This window comes from Macrobrachium rosenbergii, chromosome 12, assembly GCF_040412425.1.
Source record: "Macrobrachium rosenbergii isolate ZJJX-2024 chromosome 12, ASM4041242v1, whole genome shotgun sequence".
NCBI classification, from domain to species: Eukaryota; Metazoa; Arthropoda; class Malacostraca; order Decapoda; family Palaemonidae; genus Macrobrachium; species Macrobrachium rosenbergii.
The window spans coordinates 57146468-57170958 of record NC_089752.1 but is presented as its reverse complement, the minus strand read 5'-3'; the positions used below and the strand labels follow the sequence as shown (position 1 = coordinate 57170958).

The window sequence follows — 24491 nt, the reverse complement described above, 5'->3', positions numbered from 1 at the left end:
TATATATATATATATATATATATATACATATATATATATATATATATATATATATATATATATATATATATATATATATATATATATATATATATATATTTTAAGCATTAAATGATTACAGTAAAATTAATTATATACGTTCCAGGGGGCAATGGAGAGAGAAAAATTAGAAGACTAGATATCTATTAATACCTAATGGAAAAGCAAAATGGTTAATCATCAGCAACTGATGGCTTTCCATTTAAAAAAAATGCTCAGTGAAATAAATTGAAATAACGTTTATTTTATTTCTTTCTTATCCTTCTTCACGTACCTTCTAATTTAGGCAAATTTGATTTTAATGAAGGTTTTCATCTTATGGTAATATTCATTAGTATATTTTAGGGTTTTTTTTCATCCGCTAATTGATATAATTAAGATGCCATGTATTTCCTAGAAGAGATGTTTGTTCAGACTCCCTAAAGAATTTAATAGCAGTAGGTGGTGATGATGCGGAATAAGAGAGAGAGAGAGAGAGAGAGAGAGAGAGAGAGAGAGAGAGAGAGAGAGATATTTATCGCAAGCAAGAGATCCCGCTTCCTCCCCCTGTGCGAGTTTACAGTTCATTCCCACTAAGGGAATCGACGTGAACCCATTCCCTGTAAAATCAGTTTTTCCTTTGCGCACTTAGTCAGTGAATTATGTACCCAGTGATTAGATGACTGTGAAGGGTCGCATGTAGGGTGGGAAAGAGTCTGGACAACTCATGCAGAGCGTGAGTCTGCAAACCCATGCCCCAAGCCGTTTGATGACTTACGCACCATACTCATAGCACAAGTACAAATGGTATTTCTGGATATTCCGTGGGATAAAAGATGTGATTTAATCGGCTTCGAGTAAGCAGACTCATCTGCTATTTATGCGCAGTTCTTGCTGCCAAGGGATCGCAACTCGTTCACCAGGAACTCATCTGCTTGGCATACTTTTTTCCTGTGCTTCAAAGCCCTGACACTTACTAAGAAAGCAAAGGATAGATTTTTACCTCTTTGTATACGGCAGTAGCAGTCCACAATCCAAAAGACTGACCTGACTAATGTGGTTGCCTTCTGGCCTAAAGAGAGGGTAGCAATCACCAAGTAGTACCAATTCAACAGTATCATGAATACACACACACACACACATTTTATATATATATATATATATATATATATATATATATATATATATATATATATATATATATATATGTATATATATATATATATATATATATATATATATATATATATATATATATATATATATATATATATATATATATATATCGGTCTTGTATACCCGCACACGCACAATTGTTCATGTCCACGCAAACGACCGGAAAAGCCTCCTAATCTACCTTGTGTTTTAAAATAGTCGATCTTTCTGTTATATTTCCTATATTCTTTTGCCCTGCATCTTGCACTGAGTCATTAGTGAATATTGATTTTAATATTTATTGTTAATTGAATGACGGTTTGTGTTTATGTTGCCTAGTAAATCCTCAAAGACCTAACTTCGCTGGCTTTTCTTTCTCTCTCACACAGCAATTCGAAGTGCTGAGTCAGCATGAATTGTCCGAAAGAGTTTCGAGCGTTCAACTTACGTCTTTCTTTGGAGGCACACTGGAGTATGACCATTCCTCATGGCGATCCATCTGTAACGTAAGCAAGGACAATTTTCTTTTATTTTAATTTTAGAAGCACTGTTGGTGTGTTTGTAAAGTTTATACCTTTTACGTCGTTCTTATTCTTGAATGATTGTGTGTGGACAAATACCAATGTATGTACCGTATATGATTTTGTGTTGTTTGTTTATATGCTTGTAAGTATAAATTTCTTGTATTCTATAATGTACTGTATGTTTGTATATATGACTTTTTGTATAAAGTAGGTGTGTAGAGTATAATTTTTAGTGTCGTTTCATTTTTTAGAATTTTTATAGAGATCTCTGATTTTACCCAACACTTGTGCGCATGTGTCAGAATTTCGTTAAAATTCCATTGAGCTCATACTCAAAGTTATTCATTTATATATACTTATATACCTAAATATGACCGTCCGAAGAAATAATGCATGTCTTTTAAATTATATTTTTGCACCAGTGTAAAAATTCTCTCCATCAACAGATCCGCGATGAATTACTAAAGGAATTGAGCTCCTGCGCAGTCCTTCTGGATGCAAGCGTAAGGACGTATGGGCCTCCTTCCTCGGTGTCACTAGGGTCCTTGCCTAATCTGAACTCCCTTCGACGTCCCTCTACATCGCTCGATCCTTCTGCTCCCGACAGGTCGTCAGACGCCGACCTTCAGGAGACCCGGAAGTCCTTGTCTAGTGCCAAAGCTCTTCTGAGGCAGATGGACAGCCTGTGCCAAAAATTGAATGGGGTTTGTTTGGCAAGGTGAGGGGAAACCTAGTAGACTTTTATTAGCATGTGTTTTAAGTCATGCGTAAATATATTCCTATATTACTGCTTATGGATGTGACGTCACGGTTGTAAGTAAGTTTAATGTTTATGACTGTGAAGTTTAGTCATCGATGTAAATATGTTTAATGTGTATGAACGTGAAGTTTACATTCGTAGATGAAGTGCCCATGTTTGAAGAGATCTTATTGAAAACTGGATTAGGTTACTATGCCAAGATGAGGAAAATCAATTGTATATCATTCTCGTGAATGAACGAAGTCATGGGCCTAAATATATTTATATATTTGCTGTTTGTGGATGTGGCATTTAGAATCGTAGATGAGATACACATGTTTCAAGAGATCTTACTAAACACTGAATTAGGTTACCATGCTAAGGTGAGGGAAATCAACTAGATGTCATTCTTGTGAACGAAGAATAAATGAATTAATGTAATAATGAATAAATGAATGAAAGGATGAATAATTAGAAATTATCTAGCGTTGTGACTACCAGGGTTATTGACGCAGATATCATTTCTTAAAGGCAAAAAAATACAGATAAATAAATAAATTAAATTAATTGAAAGCCATTTAGATCCCCAAACAAAAATAAAACAACAGAATTAAGACCAGATTTCTTTCAGACAGGTAAGTTTCATATATATATATATATATATATATATATATATATATATATATATATATATATATATATATATATATATATATATATATGTACAAACACATTTTCTATTTATGGTATGATCATTTTTAGTTCTAATGCGTAAGTAAATAACACAGGTATGACATTATTATAAAGTGTTTCATGTTTTTGTAGTTTATTCTTTTTATTTTCATATTTAAACACGTATTGATACGTTCATCATAAACATTTTTTAAAATTTTCAATTACAATCTGACAGGTCCTGGCTAGGCGAGTGCTCTGACCTTATTCTCAGGGTCGAAATGCTCCTTGACCTTTTGCTGAGCCAGAAAGCGTCAGATTCCCATCGACAGAAGATGTACCAACGGGAGGCCAACTCAGTAAGTCATACATACATTCATACATATATATATATATATATATATATATATATATATATATATATATATATATATCTATATCTATATATAAAATTTTCTGTCTCGCATTGGAATCGAACCTAGGTCTTTCAATTGAAAGGCAAGGGCGCTTCAAACTAAAAGACGTGGGTTCGATCCCGATGTGAGTCAGAAGTTTATTTCTGTTCCACGCGTGATTGCATGTTGACTACGTCTATCACACACACACACACACACACATATATATATATATATATATATATATATATATATATATATATATATATATATATATATATATATATATTATGTGTGTGTGTGTGTGTGTTCTTTGCTGCTAAACTGTATACTCTGTAATGTCAACCTGATTTCTCTTGTTGCGGTTTTGTTACCATGTTAACATTTGATTTGTTTTGGTCTATGTATCTATCACAATTATGCAAATTTTGTCTATCATATAATTTCGTTTTTACTTTTTGAGCCGTATTTTTTTGTTTTATACAACACTGTTATTTAATATATAAAACCAAGCGAAGGAGCATAGATGACATATTAACGTCGTGGAAGATTTTCCTGAAATGACTACTGACACCAGGAATATCCATGAATGTACTACAACGGGTAAAGTAATTATGGTTGATAATTGTCTTTCTTATTTGCTATATTATTTGTATCGTTTTGTACAAAACATGAAGATCATATATAATCATAATTTTCTACTCCAAATTATGTTTTGTGATTTTTCTGTTTTTTATGTAACTGGGAATTGAAATATGTACAATTCTCATTCCCATTTGGACAGGTCTTGAGCCCTATTTATTTTACATATTAGTTACTGCCGCAATGTTTGTAATTTGTTACAAAGAAAACGGACCGAGTTAAGCGGTATGGGGGACGGTAGTAATTTGGGAATTCTTTTATTTTTTTTTTCTGCCTTTCCGTTAAATGAACGGATTCTTAGAAAAAAGTGAGTAAAAAACTGATTTATTTGGAACTGTGTACGTATGGAATGATAATTATCTTTATTGCTGAAAAAGTAATTTGAATTAAATGACAAAATTAGTAGTGCAACTTTCCATAAATTTAGGCCTAATTAGGCGAAAATCGAATATACGAATATTAAATTCAGCGTTCTCAATTTTAATTTCAGTTTTTTTTTTCGGTTTTGCCATGTGAACCTAACCCTCATTCTCATGAAGTGTGCTTATTAAAGTCATGTATATTTTTCGCTGATTTCAAATTCTCAATGTTCTTTTTGTTAAATTTCAGTAAATTTTTTTTTAGATAAAGTTTCATAATGTCATTCTCTTCTTAGATGAACGCACGTTTTTATGTTTATGTAAGTAGTATATATTGTCTGTCCGTTATGCTTAATTCAAAGGTAGAAGTAACAAGGACCTGTCAAATATTAGTGCGACATTTATATTAAAATGTAGTAGCCTGGATAGATTTCATGAATTATATTACTTACATGACTTAGTGTATAGTCCACAAAAGTTTTTTTTAAAAAAACGTTATTTGAATGAATTGTTAAATCTATAAAATTTTATAAACAGGTTATTTCTTTAATTTTGTGAATTTCGAATTAGATTTTTAGTACCTAGAGCATAATACTAATTAATATTTTCCAGGATTTGACGTTCTCAATTGTGTATTATTTTGTTACTCTGAGCCCGAGTCTGTAGATCATTATTAGTAGGGCGGCTAATTGTGATATTTGCATGGAATCGTGCATTTGATGATACAAGCAAGAAACTTGGCAGAAATAACCTCAATACCCACCACAGTATGAAAAAATCTTTAGCCACTAAAAAATCCAAGATGGCCACCATTTTTCAAGATGGCCGCCATTTTTCACATGTGAAACACCAAAAATCCACTACTTACCCAATTTTTTTAGATGTTATTGCAAATTCTTGTATCTCTATTTGTGTGTGTTTTTTTTTTGTATGATTAAATGACCAGATCTGGACCAGATTTATCTTTTTAAATGTAGATATGATGGCTGAATCAGAACAAGATTGTCCATCTACAGTACATACTTCTGCAACAAATCCAAACCAACAAACTGATTGGAACAAATGCTGTCTCTGTCAACAGGATAAAAAAGATGAATTGAAGTCGCCTCCAAGTTATAAAACAGAACATGATGGTTACTGCAATATTTCCGAAAATGATCCTCTTTTTCATGCCATAAATGAATTTCCCATTCCTCTGAATCCAGCTAGACTTAATGATGGCGATGGTATTGAAGAAACTGAGAAAAAATAAAACAGTGTATCACCAAACATGCAGACTGATGTTTAATAACACAAAGCTCAAAAGGGCTCAAAAACAGAAATCAAGCACAGACACAAGTAATGAGGAAGTGCAAAGTAAGGTGAAAAGGACTAAACAAAAAACAAATGATCTTGTATGTTTTTTGTGTAGTAAAGAATTGGGAACCGGGGAGTTTAGAAAAGCAATGACAGGAAAACTTAATAATAGATTAAAAGAGTGTGCAATGACACTTGCTGATAGCAAGCTGCTGGCAACCCTTAGTGGCCCTGATGTTGTAGCACAAGAACTAAAGTATCACCCATTATATCTTGTAACATTGTAAAATAGGGAAAGAGCTTATATAAATGCTAAAAAATATGGGGCTACTATTGTGAGTAGAGACAAAAAAACGTGCCTATCCAACTGCTTTTTCTGAACTGGTTACCTATATTACAGAAACAAGCAATAGTGCAGACGGACCTGTTGTGTTCAAACTTGCTGAGCTTACCTCCCTTTACAAGCAGAGGCTTGTACAACTGGGAATTGATTCACCAAATGTACATTCAACTAGAGTCAAAGATCAGATTCTCACTCACATACCCAGTTTAGAGGCTCATCATAAAGGGAGAGATGTTCTTATTGCCTTTAAGAAAGACGTGAGTTCAGCTCTGTCTGATGCATGTGTTTATAGTGATGCCATTAGCCTTGCTAAGCAGGAAAATTATGAGGAAAGAGATGATTAACCACAAGATCAAATTTGAAAATGAATTTAGTGTTGAACATATTGAGGGGTCTGTTCTTCAGTTTGTGTCTATGGTGGAACATGGTGCTGATATTAGGCCCCAGCTTCAGGAGCAAGTACTGAGATCAGATTTTGCAATTGCACAACTGCTTCAGTATAATTGTTGTACTAGGATAGATGACAAAGCAAAAACACAAAAACACTCAAAAAATCGTGAAACTCCATTTCCAGTGTATGTAGCATTAAAACTGTTTGCAAAAACTAGAAAGAGACAACTAATTGATATACTTCATGAAAATGGTATCTGTATATCATATGACCGAGTTTTAGAAGTCTCATCGCAACTTGGAGATGCAGTAGTAAACCAATATGTAGAAGATGGGGTTGTGTGTCCACCAATATTGCGGAAAGGGTTATTTACAACTGCTGTAGACAACATTGATCATAACCCAACAGCAACTACAGCCACTTCTTCTTTCCATGGCACCAGTATATGTGCTTTTCAGTAACCTACCCCAGAAACTCAGGGAGAACTATGAAACCTACAACAGAGTGAAACTAAAGCCAAAAAAATTCCTCATCTTCCAGAGTCGTACACTAATGTAAAACCAGCTTTTATATCCCGAGAGCCACTTCCACCAGCAGCACCCAACATGTCCCTACGTGACACAGTTTCCATAAAACAGATATCTGCAATAAGAATACAGGTGGCTATCAGAAGTAGCTCTTACAGACAAAGTGGATAATGTTAACATAATCTGGTCAGTCCATCATGCAGCGAAACAGAGATGTCCCGAATTTGACATTAGCATCACATCCCTCATGTCACTACTTTATGAACAAGTACATTCAGTTGCTACAATAAAACATGTGATCGACAAAATAATTGATGTTGTTGCTTTCCTGAATCCAGGACAAACTCCAGTTATAGCAGCTGATCAACCATTATTTGCCTTAGCAAAACAAATTCAGTGGTACTGGCCAGACATTTATGATGAGGACAAGATTGTGATAATGTTTGGTGGTTTGCATATTGAGCAGGCTGCACTTAAAATGATGGGTACTATTCTTGAAGGTAGTGGATGGTGTAGTGCTCTAATTGAAGCAGGAGTGGCATCACCTGGTACAGCAGAGTCATTCCTGAAAGCAGCAAGCATTACCAAGACCAGACAAGCTCACCAAGTAACTGCAATTAGTTTATACAAGCCCATAAAAGATGCATACAACAAACACATAAGTGAATCTTCTGAGGAAAACATACATTTCAAAGACTTCTGTGAGAGGCGTAAAATGGAAAGTCCACAGTTCCAGTTTTGGTATCTAATCCTCAACATGGAACTGACTGTTCTAGCAATGATTAGATCATTTCGGGAAGCAGACTTCACCATGTACCGTGAGGTTCTTGCTGAAATTATTCCTTACTTTTTTGCAAATGATAATATTCATTATGCTCGGTGGCTACCTGTTCACCTGAGAGATATGATGTCCCTGGAAAAGCACCATCCAGAGCTAGCTGCAAATTTTCATAATGGAAATTTTGTTGTGCATAAATCTGGTAGAGGCTTCTCATCAATGACGATAGACCAAGCCCATGAACAAAATAAAGCCATTATCAGAGGGGATGGTGGAGCCACTGGCTTAACGGAAGACCAATCTGCACTTAGAAGATGGCTGTTAGCAGGACCTGAAATTAGTCATCTTGTCATGAACTACGAAAAAGTTACAACACCAAAAACTAGTCATCATGAGCCAACAAAGGCAACACAAAAATCATTCCTTGAAAAGGTGCTGAAAATCACAAAAGTATTGAATGACATGGGTAGTCCCTTTGAAGAACAGTCCAAAGGTTTGCTGGTATTAGACACAAAGGACATTGTGGACCCAAGCAGAGCTGACATGGTATGGGAATATCAGAAAACAGGGAAAGAACAGTTCAAGGCATGTATGAAAAGTCTGTCCTCTGGAGAACAAGTCTTCTATCAGCCTATTAAGGGGAATAAGATTCTTTTCTTCAAAGATGCCCCTGTTGCCAGTAGTTTAAAAACAAAGATGGTGAAGGAAGATTGTCACTTATTTTCACGTCTGTTCATTTCCTGTCAAAGTGGACAGTGTGACCTGAATGAGTATTTTCAGTATGAGAACCAACCTTTTCCACCCTCTCTTAGTGACAATGGCAAGCTTCACACATATGAGAAGTCTCAGCTCACTGATATACTGGGAGCTGAGATTACACTACCTGACACAGAACCAGAGGCCGATGCTATTATCATAGATGGTTCAGCAATGGTTTACAGCTCAAAGCCAAACAAATCTAAAACCTTTGAAAATTAAGCCAATGAAGATATTCTGCCCAAAGGCAGATCATACTGCAGAAAATACAACCGAGTTGACATAGTATATGATGTATACACTAAAGATAGCTTGAAGCACGAAACCAGGTCTAAGAGAGGAAAAGCGATAAGGAGGAGGGTGACCTCTACAAGTAAAACACCTGGTAACTGACATAATTTTCTTCGTGACAATGACAACAAGACAGAGTTGTTCAGCTGCCTTTCAGATAAAATACATTCTGAAATTCAATCTAACAGCACAGTAATTGTGACAAAAGGAACAGAAGCTTTGTGCAACAACGTGATGCCATCATTAGTCTACATAACTCCTTGCAATTAAGAGGAAGCAGATACACGGATCTTTCTCCATGCTAAGAATGCTGTTTGCGAAGGAAACAGAACTGTCATAATCAGAGCTACAGACACTGATGCACTGATTATAGCAATATCTGTTCTATCAAATCTCACTTCACTTGGCCTAGAGAAAATGTGGTTAGCTTATGGACATGGAAAACATTTTCGACACATCCCAGTTCATGACATTTTAAATTTTATTGGTACAGACAAAGCTAAGGGCCTTCCATTTTTTCATGCATGTACTGGTGTGATGTTGTATCAGCTTTTCATAGAAAAGCTAAAAAGTCAGCATGGCATACATGGAATGTTTGCCGTGAGGTAACCTCAGTCTTCAAGAAACTCAGTGACTGTCTACAGGAAGTTGATGCTAATGATCTGGTCTTAGAAAGGTATGTTGTTGTCATGTACGATAGATCAAGTTCATGTGCTAGTGTCACTGATGCCAGATTAGACTTGTTTGCAAGGAAGCAGAGAGCATATGATTCAGTTCCTCCAAGTCAGTCTGCCATGCTTGACCATGCAAAACGTGCAGCTTTCCAAGCAGGGTACATATGGAGTCAGGCATTAGTTCGTCAGACTGATGTTCCAAGTCCAGCTATGTGGGGCTGGATAAAAGAGGGTGAAGAATGGAAAATAACATGGACAACACTTCCACCAATTGCTAAAAGCTGTCAAGAACTGACAAAATGTGGTTGTAAGGGTGACTGTCATGTTAGATGCAAATGTTGTCACAGCGGACTGAGCTGTACTGCTCTCTGTGCATGTTCTTGCTAGGACTAGAATTGTGTGTGTATATGTAAGTATAATTATATATACATGTAAATGGACAAATATATATAATATATATTACTGTTGTATTTTGCAAATTTGTTGTAATATCACATAAAGGTATACATAGAAATAATTAATTCATATGGCTAAATAAACAAGAAAACTAATTAGTGGAATAATATTTTTTCAGTTATTTGTACGTATCTTTTAGTGTACTGTATCATTCATCATACATATTTATGGAATATATAGCAATAAAATAGTTTTATAATGCACTTTATACTATTATATAATACTCAGGAATTCATTCTATACATTTAAATTAAAACAACAACTCAAGAAGTCACAAAAAATAACGAGCGTAAGATTCTACTAATATCGACTGCTAAAAATGGCAGCCATATTGAAAAATGGCCACCATTTTGGATTTTCAAGTGGCTAACGTTTTTTCCGCGAAAAGTGATCTACTAGGAATATGTGTTCCAAATTTCATGCTTGTATCACCAAGTGCACAATTATCTTGTTATCCGCTCTACTATATAACGTTAAAATCCTATACGGTATTTGGAAAGCAAATTTAAACAGATTTGAACGTGTTTGAATATTCTATCTTATCCTTTGTAGAAGATTAGAATAAAACGTACTGCCGAATTATTTTTAAGTATCATGAAATGTGTTTACATTTATTTCCGCGAAAGGTCTATGTTATAACACTTCCACTCTCATATTAACTACTGAATTATCACTTTGTATTGTCTGCCATTAATATTCCATTTTCTTTGGCGCTTCACAGAGAATATTTGTATGCGATACTATGATAAATTTTCTGCGATATTTCTATCGCGTAACTTTTAAACGTTAATGTTCGTCAGTCACTAATTAAACGCAGTGTAATGAGTCCGGGTCATTGCTGTATATGTTATGTAAATTTGTATTCATTAATTTAAAAAATGTAACGGCCATTGGAAAAGGTAAAATACACCTTTCATTTATGAACATTAAACTTATGTTTATGTTGAGTATGCAGTAGGTATGCCATTCGCCTTTTGAAGTTTATTAAGCTCTTGCATATTTTTATTTCTCATTTATCCTGAGGTTTTGCTTAGATAGTCAATTATATGAAGGCATTTGCAGATCAGTGGTGACTTGGTATCTGCAAAATTTGTAACCAAATTCCGCTAAAATCACGCGTGCTGTCTGACTGAATGCGATTAGAAATAGATTCTCTTAAGCGTTTTGGTTGTACGTAAAAGAGAGAGAGAGAGAGAGAGAGAGAGAGAGAGAGAGAGAGAGAGAGAGAGAGAGAGAGAGAGAGAGAGAGAGAGAGAGAGAGAGAGAGAGAGAGAGAGGATATCTCCGCTCCGTGTTTGCAATTTTAGTTTATATCAGTGGGTCCTGGTTTATATGTAAGTGTATGTGTGTGTGTGTGTGTGTATGTATGGGAGAGAGAGAGAGAGAAAAAAAAGAGGGAGTAGTTAACCGATAGAGTCCGTTCCATCAAAAAAAGAAAAAAAAAGAAACTCTACTATTATCGAAAACACACACACAGGCCGACATCACCCCGCCGGAGGAAATTTTGGACAAAGATAGCGGCAATACAAGTTTGCTTGTCAGCGCATTTTTTGCAGATGGCGGCTGACGACAGCCCCGAGTTGTTGTTGTGTCTCGTCGTGCGATTTCGTCCGGGAAAAGTGTGACACGGGGTCCCTCGCAGGCAAATGTGACTCATACATAGGCTGAAGGTGTAGAGATGGGACGGTGACTTAGGTAAATACGTCTGGTTTACGGAGCATTACGAGAGAGAGAGAGAGAGTGGGGGGGGCGTGGCGGGAGAGAGAATTATGGATGAATATAGTCTCCCAAATGGAGAAATATGCTGAAGCTTTGAAAATACTGGAAGCGTACGGAAAATTTACATCTCAACAATCAGAAAAGAAATTCTTTATTATTATTATTATTATATTATTATTATTATTATTATTATTATTATTATTATTATTATTATTATTATTAAAAAGACTTCTAGATGGCAATTCTTTTCAATGAAAATCGTATTATTATTCCTGGTTTTAAAATAGCAGTTTATAAAATGAGATCATATACGCTTAATTGTTAGCTTTGTAATGTCACTTGCTTAAGAAGGACGTTTAGACGATAAAAAGATGCGAATCAATTATCATTAAGCATGTGAAGCCAATGAAACATGTCTAAATATGTCTCACCCAGCCAGCATTGTGGCATTCTTTGGCATTTAGTCAGTCAGTGGGTCCATCGCATCAGGCAGTTCCAAGTTTCTCTTTCTTTAACTGTGTCTCGTCCGTCAGTCCTAATGTCTTTTTCACACAATCCTCTAGGAAAAAAAAAAGAGAGAAAAAACAAAACTTGCTGCTTTCAGATTGCACCGCCGCCAATTGCGATGAGATTACCTGTCTCCTGCAGAAGTGGTTTACTTTCTCCTCTGGTCAATTACCAGCTTCCGCCTGGAAACTTTGTCTTGAATGACCAGGACGTTGGTCAGCAGGCTGTTTTGTTCCGTGAGATATTTTTCCTCGCTAGTCTTATCCTCTCTTCATGTCAGGCTATAAGGAATATGTCGTGGGATCCTCTGACTCATTCAACTGAATTTGATGCTGTTGTTTTTTATGTTTTTCCTACTGCAGCGTTGCGTAAAGACACACACACACATATATATATTATATGTAGACAGGTAGATAGATAGGTAGACATGTGTGTTTTTATACACGCAAAGGAAATACGTCCCACAAACTGAATGTGATAACGTTGATTATCCCTCTTCAACTGTAAGTATATACGTACACATTCACAAGATGTATACAAATATGTATATAGACACATATATAAATGTATGTATATACAGTATATATATATATATATATATATATATATATATATATATATATCTATATATATATATATACATACATATTTACATATGTGTGTGTGTGTGTGTAACTTTATTTGAACTGTTTAACTTTTCGTGCTGATTACAAACTGAGTCGTTCAAATGGATGTGTTCGCCCAGTTGTATCGGAACCCCATTTCATTTGCAACTTCTGTAAACTGTGGACCATTCATTACTTTTCTGTCTCTGTATTATGTTTTTTTTTTTAATCTCTGAACAAACGATTTTGTCCTATGATTATAACAGTTATAGCTAGCATATTAACAATTTGTGCAGCAGAAAAATAATGAGATACCGAGAGGTATTTGTCGACAGAGTATAGAGAGAGAGAGAGAGAGAGAGAGAGAGAGAGAGAGAGAGAGAGAGAGAGAGAGAGAGCATATTTTGAAAGCATTACCTGAAATAAAGTGCAATATTCTTAGAATAGATTATTTCACGGAAACCATATTATTATTATTATTATTATTATTATTATTATTATTATTATTATTATTATTATTATTATTTTGCTTCTCTCCGATTAAGTATACCTTCAGTTGATGCAAATTTTGCGGGGTATTATTATTATTATTATTATTATTATTATTATTATTATTATTATTATTATTATTATTATTATTATTATTATCTTCTCTGACATATACTTTTTGTAAAATTTCATATACTTCGGTGTTCTTCAAAGCCTAGATAGCCGGGCGTAAAGCACAGAAGCCTAAGTAAACGTACGAAGAACTGAACGAAATCTACCATCAGCTGAACGAAGATTAATGGATAGAAGCAATGCTGCTGATTGACCAACAAACTAAACCACTGACCGACTTCTTGCGTCAGTTTTCGTCGGTTTCATTTTTTATTTCATCGTCCGAAAACGAGGTTCCATGGTTGTCATGTATATCTATTTGTTTATTTCTTTATTTCTTTATTTTTATTCCTCTTGGTTACTTTATTTTTCACCGGCCTGAAATGAGATTTTTCATACTTCTACGTTATTTCTGAGTATTTGAGGATTTCATTATTAAAGATAGGGCTGATGTTTGTTGTCAATAAAAAAAATCATCATATATTTTATTCCTGCTAGCGAATTCTGGCGTTCCTAAATGCTAAGTTATTTTTTCTTTCTTACGACCATTTTCTTTTGTTTTTTAGGAATCCTGCCTTTGCAGAAGCCGGTAAATTTATGCAAGAGGCAATTTTCTTGGAAAACCAACCCAAATTTTAAGTACTGTTAAAAATTATGACTGTTTAAAAATATTTGTAACTAACTAGTCTTTGAAGGAAAAATCTTGAGTACTAAACAAAATTTTTATAATTATTGAGAGCATAGTTTTAAATTCATCTATAATATGGTAAAAAAGATTTTCCTCTTAAAATAATATGTAAATTTGGTGCTCAGCGACCAATTCTTGAAGGCCAAAGTTTGCCCTCTGTCTGGCTGTCTGTCTGTCTCTCTTTACATATATACTGTATATATATATATATATATATATATATATATATATATATATATATATATATATATATATATATACATATATGTATACATATGTATCAAATACATATACATACATATATATATACATATATATATATATATATATATATATATATATATATATATATATATGTGTGTGTGTGTGTGTGTGTGTGTGTGTGTGTGTGTGTGTGTGTGTGTTTATAGAAGCGGAAAACTATCTGTAATCGTCGTAATTAAAGAAGTCCGTTTTTAGAAAAAGCTGGGTCCAACATACGAGCTTTGACAAAACGGACAGCGTAGGTGCTTTGATACGTCCACCATCGTCTCGAATCACGAAGTCCACCAACCCATGTAATCCTCGTCGGCCTAGACTTTCTATCACGGGAAATTGAGCGATAAAGGGAACAGTATCATGACGGTTCTCTCGGCATGGCAGTTATGGTAGATTTTCTTTCGTGAGAGAGAGAGAGAGAATCGGGGGCTTATAGTATGGCTAACTTACTGCCCCAGTCAAGCAAAGGTCCGAAGGAGAGAGAGAGAGAGAGAGAGAGAGAGAGAGAGAGTGGCCCTATAGGATGATTAACTTACTGGCCCTATCAAGCAAAGGACCGAAGAGAGAGAGAGAGAGAGAGAGAGAGAGAGAGAGAGAGAGAGAGGAGTTCCTGATCTAAGTTTATTCAAAAGCCAGAGATATGGTTAACTTTATGTTTTTACAAACCAATTCTAAGGGAGATCAGACGAATTGTGGAAACGAAAGGGAATGAAACTTAACTCTTAAGGCAGCTATGGAACTGCCCCGTAAGATTGCGGAAAACGGAAGCAGTGGTTGTCATCCTTTGGGTGTGTATGGCTTCGTTTATTGACTTTTTCCCCGTATCTGACCATTTTTACAACCCCTGTGTAATTAGCCAATGTATGGGGGAAACTTGTAACATGTTGGATGATTTAGTGGACTTAAGGGAGTAGTAGAATAGAATGATAATTGAAAGTGATTTGGTATCAGTACATACACACACATACACACACACACACACACACACACACACACATATATATATATATATATATATATATATATATATATATATACACACACAATTTATATGTATATATATGTATATGGGAGTAGTAATGGAACGATAATTGAAAGTGATTTGGTATAGTGTATATATATATATATATATATATATATATATATATATATATATATATATATATACATATACATACATATATACTGTATATATACATATGTTTAAAGGCAGATAGCAGAAATGCACTTAGGACATTTGATCCCCAGGGCTAATACTAAACACGGCCAAACAGTATAGGTGATTCACTGTTTCACCGTGTTTTAGTACCAGCCTTTATATATATATATATATATATATATATATATATATATATATATATATATATATATATATATATATATATATACATATATATATATATATATATATATATATATATATATATATATATATATATATATATATATATATATATATATATATATATATATATATATATATATATATATATATATATATATATATATATATATATATATATATATAGCGATCAAATGTCCCTAAGGTATTTCATATCTGCTTGAAGTTTCAGGCAGTTCATGAAGTCGTGGTTTCGCCATACGCCTATAACACACACACACACACTCACACACACACACACACACACACACACACATATATATATATATATATATATATATATATATATATATATATATATATATATATATATATATATATACATACATATCCTGTATATTGGTAACTAGTCTTACAGGATGAAAATGATTGATTCTTCTCTTTTCAAATATTCTGCAACAAACAGACTTGAAATCTTCAGTCATCCGTGAAAGAAACGATTTGAGAGAGCAGGCAAAAAAGAATATGAAGTAAGCAAATCGAACCATGATTAAAGCATGCAACGTCTTTCTCAAGATGTCCTGTGATTTATGTGGTATGATTCTGATGACTGTGATATTAAGCTCATTTTGAGGGTGGGTCTATCGCTAGCTATTGGTTATCACTGCATAAATAAACATATAGCATTATTCTAATATTTTTTTTTTTGTGCTTTGGATGATAGTAGATGTCATTTTATCATTGACAAAAACCTTCAAGATTGGAACAGATTGTCAGTCAGCTTTTACCATTCACAAGATTTTACAGAGTGTGGAACGTATTCTGTGTAAGAGTTGGGTATTGAAGGAAATTGTCTAATGTTTCAGGAGAACGAGAATAAACAGAATTTGCTCTTTTATTTCGCATCCTTTCAACATATTCGCTTGCACTCTCTCACTCTCTATTGATATGTATATTATATTTATACATATACATACATATACATATATATATATATATATATATATATATATATATATATATATATATATATATATATATTAGCTAAAGCCACTGGAAAAGTTTAAAATGAAAACACAGAGTGCAAATACTTTCATGTAATTAACACATCTTTGGGGCACAGAGTCAGTAGTAGCATTATGGACTCCATAAATATATATATATATATATATATATATATATATATATATATATATATATATATATATATATATATATATATATATATATATATATATGTGTGTGTGTGTGTGTGTGTGTGTATACGTAAATTTACACACACACACACCGCATTATATATATATATATATTTATTGAGAAAGTATAATTAACAATTGTTTCGTCTAACGATTACTGCTTAAATACAGATTCTTTTTTTCTTGTCCAGATATGATTTATTGGATAAATGAATTTTTAGCCCACGTCAGTGGCTTCTCGAGATATCTTGGAGGGGGGTGGGGTGGCGGGCAACCGCCGTTGTCTGGTTGACACTGGGTTGTTGCATGGTTGATCTAATGGTTAGGAAGAACCTTCTGGGTTAACGAAAGGCTGGGGGCGACTGTGGGTCGCTAACCAACAACATCATTTTTTAAAATGTTGTTTATTTATTTCCCCCGGTATTCTTTACTGTCTTTGGCTTTATTATTATTATTATTATTATTATTATTATTATTATTATTATTATTATTGCAAAAACAAATCCACAGTTGTTTAATTGTACAAATATATTTGAAAAACAATACTCAGCAGTTAATAAATATTGATTTGATTCTCTATCTTAAGATTCATGCTATTATTATTATTATTATTATTATTATTATTATTATTATTATTATTATTATTATACCTTCAATAATTATTATGATATATAAAAGAGGGTTTAGACGGTAATTCCCGGCCCCAGACAAGTTACTTACTGTCCCAAAGTCGGACTGAGGCACCTTCATTATTCATAGTTCTAAAGAGGCCACGAGTTGGGCGACGGTAAGGTTAAAAATGGACTTTATTACCTAATGCATATCACAGGAAAAATCTATGATTGCATATTGCATTTCATTAAATGAAATTATTTTTATTACCTCTGACAAAGTTATGTCTTTGGCTCATTTTCTTTGTCTATTCGTTTGTCTGTTTGTTAGCAGGAATACTTAAAAAGAACCGTCTCCATTTACACGAAAATTTGACCGAAGGTGGGCCTCCTGATTGACAGCAAGTGATTCGGTTCAGGGAGAAATTTGGATATGGATAGGTGACCATTTGACGGGGTGGGGGTTGGGGGACGTCTATTGCTTAGCTTTGTAGGGGGTTTACGGTCTCTGAACCACATTATTATTATTATTATTATTATTATTATTATTATTATTATTATTATTATTATTATTATTGTCCATCTTGATGAACTTAATTTTTTAAGGTTTTGCTTTTTGTTATTATTATTATTATTATTATTATTATTATTATTATTATTATTATTATTATTATTATTGTTTTTGTCGCTTTATTATTATTATTGTTGTTTTGTTGGGAAATGCAATGGAACTGTCAGTAACCTTGATAGGTTGTGAGCTCAGTATCGATACTCATTGTTTTTTGTGTTTTGCATCAAACATTTTTGATGTTGCAATATTTTTTATGTCAAAATTGCTCAAGTGCTGCTTGGATGCACGCAAGGAATGCGATGTCTCATTACCAATTGGATAAACTATGTTGTTATTGATTCTGGTAAGCACTGTGTTTGTACTTGATATGTGCATGCGGTGTGTGTGTTTTTGTGCGTGTGTATTCAATGCATGTACATCTGCGTATTTAATACATGTATGTATACATAAGTGAGCATTTTCTCTTTGAATCTTAATTGGTTATTTTTTTTTCTGGCGTGAAAGGCTGGAAAATGAAGAAAATAGAAATGGGAAGAAGGAGTGAGGGAAGCGGTTTGAGTGGAATTTGTTTGAGGTAGAAGGTAGAGAAGGAAGCAAAAATTAGATGGCGTGATAAAGTGAGGGAGGATTTGGATTAGAAGGGTTTAGCCGAGGAAGATGCTTTCGGTAGCAATAGCTGGAGAAGACGCATCAGGGAAACCAACGCCTTAGCTTATAGAATGGAATGGAATACAAAATTAGGCTAAAGGCTAAGCGATTGGACCTATGAGGCCATTCAGTGGTGAAAGGGAAATTGACTGTAAAAGGTTTTAAAGTTATAGCAGGAGGAAAACCTCGCGGTTGCACTAAGAAGCAATTGTTAGGAGAGGGTGTAAAGTAAGGTGGAAGAAAGAGATTATGAATAGGGGTGCAGTAAAGGGAATGAAAGGGGTTGAAGCTAGGGGCCAAAGGGACCCTGCAAAGAACCTTAAGTAATGTGTTTAGCACACCGCGTGATGTGCACTGACGGCACTGAGCCTCGTATGGGGGTCCTTAGCCTATGGATATCGATGGCGATGAAGAAGCATTCATAATAAATTCTGCTGATTTCCCAGACGTCTCTAAATGCTTACTGGGGCGGATAGAAAGTGAATGCTTGCCTGTGAGAAAACCATAAGAACCGGTCTTGAATTCTTCTGTGCTTGCGAGAATATTCGCATCATCATTTCCGTTCTTGTAAGATCTGATTAGACATCATTTAGGTGAAGGTGAAACAGTTAGGCAAGAGAGGTGGTTTCGTCTGTGATACTGACTGATAACACTGCAAATCTGTGCTACTTTGCTAGAGTAATATTTTTATCTACATTAGTGTGAGTGGTTGTGTCATTTCTTCTTTTTTCTGATGGTAAGTTTTATTATATAGTGTTCCTTGTTAGAATTTTAATTTTCAAAAGTTTGCTGTTTTGTTTACCAAAAACCTTTTTTTTTATTTACTGTTTGTTTTGTGTTTGTTTTTCTATCGAATTAGCGTTTTTGCTGGAAATGGTTTTAGCCCGTGTTTTTAAGACAGAATTAATGGGACGTATACTGGTGACGCAGTAATTACATTCCAACCAAAAAACTGAACTCAAAAAAAGGACAAATAAATCGTGATGTTGCATATTCCCAGTGAACTGTGATGTTGCATATTCCCACTAAACTGTGATATTGCATATTCCCCCCATCCATAAAAAAAAAGCCCGAAAGCTTGATTTTTGGGTGCAAAGTTTTCCTCTACTTGCGATAAAATTACTGCTTTCTGGAATTCTCATCTCTGTCACCGATGTTATCTACTATGCAGTAACATGTATTCACTTTTTTCTGAAGACTACAGGGAAAAGGAAAAAATATCTAAGGAATTGCTGTTGTCGTTATGTTAATCTGGTATTTTGCCAGCACGAGCTCTTCTCTGTAATAAAGTTTTGGTAAGAAGACCAATTATATTAGCATGCATTTCACTAACTTGTGGTCCATTTCTTCTGTCTAAGAAAACATTCGAAAGGTCCTCGATGACGTTGCTTGTCACTGTGGCCTTCAAATATGATCCAGTTTCCTCACCGAAACCAGTAGATGGTTACGCAAATAGCGTTCACGCGCACGCGCACACACGCCAACAAGCTGTCATACATGCATAAGCATATTTTTCTCTTGCTTCATAATTGGCGATGTCTCGCCGCTTAAGTTATTGTTACATTAAGTTGGCCTTGTACCTGCATATGCTGTGGCTCTGAGTTGGATCGTGTGTTTCTTTTAGGAAATTTGCTGGGACATGGGATGCACACGTAATCAAATGTATAGTCTTTTTGTAACAGGTGTGTTTGCATTTTCGGACATACATATTTCGAATTATGGCTTTTTACCTCATTTAGTTTACATTAAGAAATATATATTTTTGTTAGCATCAGTATTTAAAGCAATTGGAAAAGAAATATTTTTCATACTTGTCTGTATCAAAAATTATTTATAGTACTTTACCTTCACTTGGAAATAGGAAAAATTGATTTTTTTTCTTAGGAAAACATCTAAATATTTAGATTTTGCCCTAACAAATATTAGGCAGGAGAACTCTCTGTCGGGTTTTGTCAATAAAACTGAAGGAATGTAAAGGTCTTTGCCAAGATTGAAAGTTCTTCAGATGCATTGGCAAGGACCCATGGGCTCCTTCAACTGTATTGGTGAAATCCAAGTGACCCTTCACCGAGAGTTCATCTAGATCTTTGACTGAAATAAAAAAAAATAAAAATCCTGTAGTTCCCCAGCTGAGAGGGTAAAATCCACGTGGCTCTGTTGCGGAAGTAGATTTTTTTTTTTTTTTTTGTCCTTCAAACAGCCAAACTCCATTTGGTCTGTCAGGCGGTAAATTCTTTTGCTCCTTCAACTGTCAAAGCAGAAATCCATACGAGTCCTCGTATGACGTCACGAATACCACGTGGCCCTTGAGCCGATGGCCTTTGAGAGGGATGGCAAAAAGTTATTGAGCACTTCATCTAATAAGGCACAAAATTTTGTCTCTCGACAGAAATAACAAAATTGTATAGTTCTAATTTGAATGTATTGCCAGCTACATAAATTTGAAAAATTTGAGCAAGAATCCCAGTAACCCCAGCTGAAATCTCAGAGATTAAAGTAACCCCATAACTCAGCTTTTAAGAACTTGTCTGACCTCTTGTGAGGCAATGATGATCTTGGTACACTATTAGCTTAGGTATTATACAGCGCCATGCGACCCTTCATTTTAGAATGCAGATTCCATGTAGCCTCTCATGTGAAACAGCAAAATTTATGTGACCCCTTAAAGAAGGAATTGATACCGAAAGATTATTTTGAATTTCAACCTTAAATCACGTAAGGCCTTCCGAAATGGCAAGGAAAGAACACGAGAGAAATTATATGCAAATATATTTTGATATGACTTATCTATTCAAGAACCCACTAGAAAACAAATACGTACATAAGCTCACATACACGTACGGCACGCGTGTGTTTGTAATATACGAGCGTGCAAGTGCTTAGTATAATCTTGAAATAGAGAGTAAAAACAGATTTTTATCGCACGGCGGTGTCAATAAATGTGACACTGGTCTCACTGAGCAGCATACCACCAATTTTCACATTATAAGAAAATTTGTTTTGCTGCCGTTCGAAGTAAAGATACATTACTTGCGTCTGTGTCTCAGTCGAGCGAAGCTGCACCATTTACGGTTCGAGGGTGGAAGGGGGGCGAGGGGGAGAGGTGTGGTTTGTATTTTCTGACCACGTGATTGGGGATTCATCGGTGTATTAAGGTAATTATATGGATGACTGAGTGAAGGATGTCTGTGCATCGTGAAGGAGTAGGTTAATGAATAATCTGAAGATGATGGATTGGCAGGGGAAGGTTTGGGGCTCCTTGGTTTGGGGGTTGGGGATTGAAAAGAGAGGGTATGGTGAGTAGGGGGATGTATGGGGGGGGAGATTCCAGAGCAACAGAGAACAGAGAAAGTGCAGTTTTGGCTGACCGACTACACAAACACTCGTGGGAGTCTGTGGGAATCTCTACAAGACTCTTCCCAGACAAAGTGGACAAGTAGGTGTAGGGAGTGGGGTCCGTGTGTGGTTGTCTGGGGAAGGCATAGGAGTAGGGGGTGGCTTGCCTAATAATATCTCTTTTCCAAAGATGAAATAAAGTCAAATACTCAAACACTCTCCTTTTCCTGATGCCCGATATTGATCAGAAATGCCTCGAAAATTGTCTACTGAAAATTCACTCTGGCATGGGTCCTATTGTCTGGGCGTTTCAACAGGCCAGATGAAGACGTTGGTGTGGAAACCTCATTACAGGTGATATTGAAAATTGGGGCCTCGTCGATTGGAAGTAATAAGAGACAGTTGTTGTTCATAGTTCTTTATTTCATCAGGCGTTTTGCTCGCTTTAGCTCTTTTCTCTCGGAGAAAATGGAAAGCAATAAAATTATTTTCTAATTTTCAGTTGACCTCCTTCATTTCTGGTAAGTTTCATGACGAGAACGTTTATTATTATCTTGGATGTAGTTATATGAGATAAATTCCTGTTATTAGTTACTGCAGAGTAGCATTTAAAACACAGTTAATAGATAAATGTTTTGAACCTGTAGCTATATTTTTTTTTCTTAGTTAAATGTATATACGAGTATACACACGTATATCATCTTGGGAAAAATACCATCTTTTTCAGTAAGCTCAAAAAAAAGCAAAGGACGTCACACACACATTGGAGAACATCTCTCGTAACCTTAAATAAAGAAAACAAAATGAGTGAAAATGAAGGGTGAACCTTGCGTGACACCTTCACGCTGGGAATGAAACAGCGTGAATTGGAGATTCAGACGGCGGTGGGAAAATAATGTCTGTGTTCAGGGTGTGGACGCTCGGTCGTGTTATGAATTCGGATTACATTGTTTGAATTGGTAAGCTGGTGTGAAGTTCACCTTGGTGTCACTTGCAATTTCATGTCATCCGTTGATTGAGAAATCATACAAATCTGTTCTTATGTGGTTACGCATGGTGGTAATAATATTGACGTTTTTGCATACCATTATTATTATTATTATTATTATTATTATTATTATTATTATTATTATTATTATTATTATTATTATTCACAATATCTAAATGGAATAAAATTAAAACTGACGACGAAGAAGTTAAAGAATATCGACGGATAAATTTGTATGATGATATTTGTGTTGTTTTAATACTCTGTTTTGAATATTTCGGCCGTAGTATCTTCTAAATTTATTTTGACTTTATTAATCTGTTCACCAGTTGAATACCCCCCCTCTCTCTCTCTCTCTCTCTCTCTCTCTCTCTCTCTCTCTCTCTCTCTCTCTCTCTCTCTCTCTCTCTCAAGCATTCTTACCCACCAGAACAGAAGATTCAGTTTCTTGTTCTGGGCGATTGCGGACTAAATGACACGCTAAGTTAAAATCCCATGGTTCTTCTGTTTACCTAAGCAGGGAATTAGGTAACGGGTATTTAGGCGATTGTAACTGTAGCATCAAGGTTTTAAAACAGTGTGAGTGTGTGTGTGTGCGTGTGTGTGTATGTGTTGGGTGCGTAAAAAACAGACACCAACCAGGGAATGTAGTTTAAGAGTCCTGTATTTTCTCATACAATCCTTCTGTTTAAGAGCGCGTAATCTAGAAGTATGGATGCAGCATTCTTAGTGATATGCACCTGTTTTTGTTCCCTTTCCGTATGTTTAAGGTGTCGTAATGGATATTAGGAGTTTAAGGGTGTGCAAGAACGAGCATGTTGCGGTAGACTAACTTTTAATATGACAGGCGTATGGTCGACAGGCCTGGTGTTATGATTGCCAAATATATTTCGCCGTGGATAATACACTTTGATGTCACAGAGAGAGAGAGAGAGAGAGAGAGAGAGAGAGAGAGAGAGATTAGTGTAACCAGATGAAGCAATTTGGCCACCATAGTTCTCCCATCGGTAACGCAACCCTTTCCATATAAGGCCAACTTCTACAGTACATCATGAGAGGCCTTTTTCTTTCAACTGAGTCTTTTGACTTGAGATACTTCTATTTTTACACGGACGTCTTACTAATCAAGAGCCCGGGCTGTCACAGAGTCAACCTGTTCTGACAATAAATGCATCCTACTAGCCGTGCCTTTGTATGCAACAGACGAAAATCACCCGATTTCAGGAAGAGGAATTCTTCAGCAGATGCTTATAGTGCCCTTGTGAAATAATTATATTGCGCAGGACCCAAATGACGTTTTAATGGCTTCTAAATGAGCTGTCATCCTATCGTTAGAGATTTGCTGAGAATCTCCTGGCGGCAACTCCTCTAAAGGTAAAAGGATACATATATATAAACGCCATCTG

At 35.0% G+C, this 24491-nt stretch overlaps 1 protein-coding gene across 1 annotated transcript in view; it reads left to right on the top strand.

Moving 5' to 3' along the window:
• LOC136843677 (uncharacterized) overlaps positions 1 to 24491 on the top strand; it is a 304410-nt gene that overhangs the window by 235457 nt on the left and 44462 nt on the right. The window contains exons 6-8 of the mRNA XM_067112239.1: positions 1563 to 1679; positions 2144 to 2415; positions 3347 to 3471. Of these exons, the coding sequence (XP_066968340.1) occupies positions 1563 to 1679; positions 2144 to 2415; positions 3347 to 3471 (514 nt within the window). The remainder of the gene's footprint in view (positions 1 to 1562; positions 1680 to 2143; positions 2416 to 3346; positions 3472 to 24491) is intronic.